At 44.3% G+C, this 6,174-nt stretch overlaps 1 protein-coding gene across 1 annotated transcript in view; it reads right to left on the reverse strand.

Moving 5' to 3' along the window:
• LOC104949950 (ribosomal RNA processing protein 1 homolog A-like) overlaps positions 1 to 2,587 on the reverse strand; it is an 8,429-nt gene extending 5,842 nt beyond the window's left edge. Inside the window, exons 1-3 of the mRNA XM_010776393.1 lie at positions 2,532 to 2,587; positions 951 to 1,027; positions 735 to 852 (exon numbers count right to left, since the gene is read on the reverse strand). Coding sequence (XP_010774695.1) covers positions 735 to 852; positions 951 to 1,027; positions 2,532 to 2,587 — 251 coding nt within the window. The remainder of the gene's footprint in view (positions 1 to 734; positions 853 to 950; positions 1,028 to 2,531) is intronic.
• Positions 2,588 to 6,174: the final 3,587 nt, after the last annotated feature.

Genomic DNA, 6,174 nt, shown 5'->3' on the forward strand with positions numbered 1-6,174 from the left:
TAAACGGTGCGCTCCCAGCGCACGTACCGGCAGTGATCTACAGCAGTGGTTTTCAACCAGTGGTACGGGGACAAACTGTCTCGCTCTCGTAATGTCTGTCTGTCTGTCTGTCTTGCTCTCGTTCTGTCTCTCGTACCACTCTCGGTTCCACTTTTACTTTTGCGCGCTGCCTGTCTCACTCTTTTCCGGCCTCCAGCTTTTCCTGCTGGAGCCCGCCGCTTAAAGGTGGGGGGCGCGGACCGGCCATAGAGCCCATAGAGTTAAAGGTGGTGGACTGTAACCTGTAAAATCCATAGATTTAGGAGGTCCCCTGGTGGCCGTTAGCTGTAAAAATCCATAGATTAGCCGCACCGTTATATAAGCCGCAGCGTCGAAAAATGGGAAAAAAGGCGCGGCTTATAGTCCGAAATTTACGGTATATATATATATTTTTTTTTAAATAAAAAAACGAATATCCGAATAAGGAAATTGAAACCCGAATAGTTGGCCAACGGACGAATATTCGAATAGTCGAGTACAGCCCTACTGGCTACCAGATGTGATTTCGCCTTAGTAGGACGTTGACAAAAGCCTTATATGAGGAATAACTGACATGCCCATGTTTTTATCAACAGCCCAGCACACCCAACATCTCAACAGCTCTCATCACTGACTCAAATCTACGATTGAGGGACTGCCGACCCGCAGCTCTCAGCTGGCACAGGACAAAGGGGCATGAACCCCCCCTACCACACGTGAAAGTCATCGAGTATCTCCTAACACCAACCTGGAAGAACTTGTCCATCCGCAGCCTGTCGATACCTGTCCACTCCCTCTTCAACGTCTGCAGGAAGCTCTCCAGGAACAACAGCTCTGCAGGGTACAGCAGCATCATCATCATCATCATCATCATCATCATCATGCATCATATTACATCACATGGTATTATGAAACCTGACATGGAAACTTACGTCCATCGATGTGATGGAAGCTGTGGATCAGGGCGGAGATCTGGTTTGACAGCTCCTCCTTAAAGAGAAAAGTGAGACTGCATGAACAGAAACATCGACACAGGGAGGACGGGTGACAACTGGATCATAATCACATTTGAGGATATATGACGGCCCGTCCACACAGCGGCGTGCATTGACGCTTCACCATTCACTTTGAATGGGGTGACGTCACTTTTCGCCGAACTGCATTGTGGGAAGCGACGCGGAGCGTTGCTGGCGTTGCTCGCTGCAAAAGTTGAGCAATGTTCAACTTTTGACGCCTCGGCAGAAGCGTCAGCCAATCGAATCATATGCCAGTACAAGCTCTAGCTAATCAAACCGCTGCTTGTGTGTCAGGGGCGGGAGATTCATGTGATTGGTTGTTGGTCAAGTTTCAGACACGCCCGCCGGCAAGTGTCAACGCACGCCGCTGTGTGGACGGGCCGTGACATGAACACGTTCAAATATTTCTGTATTGGACTTTGAGTCACTCCATGAAGACACTGTACTGGAATGTTGTGACTGATATCAAGACAATATTTTATCCAGGAACTAGTAATGGATACCGAAATAAAAGTGAATACACATTGGGTATAAAGATGTGGGACACTCTAGTGAAAGGCATGTCCACAGTCCGGCTAGATTTAATACGGCGCGCAGCTTCTGTCTCATAATTTATTATTTATGGCCCGCTAGCTCTCTCAAACAGCATAAATCTTTCAAATGTAATTCATCCTTTTACCACATGGGGGCAGCACCACTTTAAAGGGCCGCAATTTAAGCCGATTGGTATTTGCCTTTTCTGTTAAAGACGGTATATTGCAGTGTTTGTATTTCCTGGTTTCTATTATTTTTGGGTGGAACTCTTGTTGGCTGCAAGAGCTGAAATTGAACCCGCAACCTCCAGTTTGAAAGACTAACACACTAACGCAGCGCCACAGTTGAACCACTTGGTGTTGCTGGCTAGATTCAAGGGTACATGATTAGTGGGGGCTTGAACAGTGTTCGAAATGGGGGGGAGAAACGATATTGATCTCCTTGCCGCTCGCAGAAAAATCCACTGGATTGCACCTTTCACCAGAATGGAGAAACATCTTTGGTATATGCAAGTTGCTACATTCAGCAGACCATCGATGTGTTGACAGCTATGAAAATCAGTGGCGGAAAGTCCGCACAAAAAGTGGAAGAAGGCATTGCTACTGGCATGTTCAAGGATGTTGAGCTCTCAGAGAGCAGGCCCAAGATATAAACCGTCTGCAGTTTTATCAGTCTATAATAGACAGTTTGAAGAAGCGACTGCCTGAACCGGACCTGGTCCGCCCTGATCCTCTATGGGGAGAATGAAGTATGTGCACTGGCAAAAGTACTGGGGGAACCGGCCCGAGAGGCCATTGAGGAGTTTCGGGTCTACAAATTAGAGAATAAATCTCCAGGGAAAGCCCTGCAAAAACTGTTAGACCTTTTTGCCTACATCAGCTGAGTGTGGGAGGGGGTTTTCTGCCGTCAATTCGACCGACACCGACAAACGCAGCAAGTTGCGGGAGAAGAGCCTCTTCTCACTTCTCTTCGTAGACATCAATGGCCCCCCCCCCTGGAGCAATTCGACCCTCAGCCATTTGTACGGTCTTGGATCAAAGCTGGCCACAAACCCTCCACATCCTGGGTTCCGGGACCGAAAGCCAAGAAGAAGCCGCCCAGGTCCCTGTGGTCGCTTTTACAGTAAGGTAAGAGAGTCAATTTTACTGTTTGAGCTTTGTGTTTGTTTGGACTGGCCCCAGTCCTACTGTTGATCTATTTTTTGGTTGTGTGATTTATTAGGTTTTTATCAGACTGATTGACTTGCGTAGTCTAATCAATCTATAGGCTCGGCATTGCTCTTTCAGCACCACACACACACACACACACACACACACACACACACACACACACACACACACACACACACACACACACACACACACACACACACACAAACACTTTGGTTTCATAGCCTGCTTGCATGTTTGTAACTTCTCGTTCGTTTTCCCTCCATTGTAGCAATCCACCCACAGGGGAGTGACAGGGAAGAAGTGAAGGGACAGTCAGGAAGCGATAGGGACAAAGCTGTTGACTATGAGTATGGCCTATTCCAGGCTGGTCCTAAAGAAGCCCCTTCCTTCCCCTTCAGCTGAAAAAAAGAGGCTATGACACACATGTCATGCACACATACAAAATAAAAATAAAATAAAATTTTGAATTACGTGGAAGTTCGAATTCCTTTTGGATTAGGCCTGTGTGGTGTAGTGTAGTATTAACATTTCCATTCATTGTTGTTGCTCAATAATAACTCATTCGTTTTGGATAGCTAGTCTCATTATTTTCTTGGATTAATTTCAACTCATTTAAATTCTGAGGCCGCCGTGTCTATGTTATATACTGTAGCCTATACAAATCTGAAAAACGTTACCATGTGTCCCCAACAGCAGCTGATGTCGTTGCTTTGTTTTGTTTGTTGCAATTAAATACATTTTGGCTTATGGCTATCAATTGGTTTTGAAACGGTAGCCTCATGTCATTTATTCTCTCTGAAATGTTATTGTGCTTTGGCAGTAATACCGTCTGTAGTAGTCAGGGGCGGATTGGGACACAAATTCAGCCCGGGACGTTCAGACGCATGCGGGCCACCCTTGTAGCCTACAGATAAATTATACATCTACTATGCTCATATAGCCCACTGTATACTGTTATCGCTAGATTCCCCAGAGTCAAGCCATACAATAAAAGAGATGGACCTGATGAACTGTACTGGACCCTGCAGCTTTCTCACTTTCCTCAGGGTCAACTGCATAAGAAGAACATCAGCAATCAATTAAATTACCAATATGATATCAATATCATGCACAATAATGTCAATCACTAAAATGAATGCAATAGTGAATTGGCAACACATCTATGTGTCCTTATTATTGAATATTAATATTATTGAATATAATTATTTAAAATTATAATATTATATAATTTAACTTGGAATATCATGAGCATATGACTCTATCCTAATGCATCTAACTTTATGAAGAATATAATAGTCTGGCCAGCCCTGCAGCCCGTTCTAGGTTCTGATTGGCTCTCTAGGTTGGCATTCTAGCTTCTGACTGGCTGTCCAGGCTGTCAATCACAGCCGTGGGCATATTACACTAGTCGTAACATTGCTAAACTTTTTTCATGACGGTTTTCTCAGTCAACTAATGCTATTGCTAACATTAACATAAATTAACACAGCCCTGCACACTGCACCTACTGTCATTATATGCCGGGTCTGTGGTTAATCATCTTCTTTTTCATTCTCCTCCTTATTACTGCGACTGGGAGCGGGAGCCCTTCTACTAAACAGCTCTGTGATTTTCGAAAATGTTCCAGAATCTTCCTGTAGCAATTTTTGTTTTTTCATTCTGGCTTTTTCAGCCCCACCCTTTCTTTTTTTACTGATTGACAAGTTTGACAACCTATCAATAGCGCCGTTTACATGGAATGTTTTTCCGATCGTATCCGATCACTAAATAAAGCGATCCACGTTCACTCGTATACATGGGCAAGCATTAAGCTGATTACAATTTCACCTGTACCGAAGTGGGCCGATCGGAGTGGGACAGTGGGCCGCGTCGAGTGGTCCGACTGGCCCACTTCGGTACCGGGCAACCGGCCCATCGGGATTCGTCCCGAACGTCCCGATGGCCAGTCCGCCCCTGTAGCAGAGTGTTTTTATAGCAATTGATCGCATCCGCACTGCTGCGCCAGTCAACAGAGCGTGCGTGTGACATATTTAGTAGCAGGATGTGCACAAAAAAATAGGGCTCCCCCGAAAGCAAATGGGTAATTCGAACACTTGGCACACTATCCAAAACAGGAATCGAATGTGTCCACCAACATCACTTTAAGGTTAACCTGGTATTTACATACAGTTACGGCATTTCCTGTTTCTGCCGGAGAGAGGGCAGTTTGTCCCAAAGCTTGCAGCTGTATTTACTCCCTTCATCTGACAGGAGGGAGCCTCATTGAGCTGCGAGTGTCACTCCACAGAGTTCACTCCGTCACGGACGGGGAGTGTGTAGGGTGTAGGGTGTAGGGCATGGTTTGGGATTGGGCCGAAGTAAACACTAAAGGGAAAAGTAGAAGAAGACAGACAGGAAGTTATTGGTTTATTTATGTGGCTGTGTAACAAGTTGGATAATGTGCAGCAAGGCGGAAATGAATGAAACAACAACGCCCTTCGACATTATCCCTTACTTCAATCTAACTTATTCATCAAGTGTTGCTTTATTGAATAGGTCCTACATAATATCACTATGTCACACACCTCAAATAGTTAAAAATGTAACTGCACTGACACAAAAATCTAAACATGTATTCCAAATATAAATACAAAATACAAACAAGAAGGGACTAGTAACATTAAACTGAGACACTAAATTACTACAAAAAGAGTACAATGTCTTATAAATAAAGCATCCTAATTCATCCTAAAAAAAACGTGCCATCAAAAGTTTCCAAAGATACAAGGAAAGGGTAACAAACACATTGGTTTTGGTGTCATGTATTTGTAGTAGCTTTTGGATATTTACTGTAGTCCTGTCATGCTGAATCACTCAACAGTTCCTGAGTGGGCATGGATCATCCCCCGCTGAATCTGCATCTCCATGATTACTTCCCAGATGCTTCTGAAGTCTTCACAGTGTTACCAGCAGTGTTTGGCCACCTTCCTTCAGATGTATGAGTCCTCTTGTTCTGACCTGTGGGTCTTGACAGCCTGAAGCTCAGATTTACAGTTCTTAAAGTGTTCTTTTTGAGACATGTTTCCTCTGTTTTCCCAGCTCATGTAAGGTCCCTGCTCATTGGAGCCCCATCTGAACTATATGTATTTCTTTAAGGAAGGTTTGGGTTATTTAAATATCACCATGCCCTGATCGGTGATTTGATCTGTGCCCGGTTAACAGACGTACACGCTTTCTCTCTTTCTTTCTAGGAAGACTTCCAAATTATGTTTTAGGCAGTCTTAGGTAATCTCAAGATTTACATATTGTAATATGTCTATGATGGAGATGTTGCATGCAAACGTGCATGTTGTATCCTGTTGTTGAGGTCCATCAGGGCAATTTTTGTCTGATAGATGCCAGCTCAATAATACAGTGACGTATTTGAAAATACAATTGACACAGCCTAACAGACC

This window comes from Notothenia coriiceps, unplaced genomic scaffold (assembly GCF_000735185.1).
Source record: "Notothenia coriiceps isolate Sejong01 unplaced genomic scaffold, NC01 NC01_scaffold00016944, whole genome shotgun sequence".
In the NCBI taxonomy this organism is placed as follows: domain Eukaryota; kingdom Metazoa; phylum Chordata; class Actinopteri; order Perciformes; family Nototheniidae; genus Notothenia; species Notothenia coriiceps.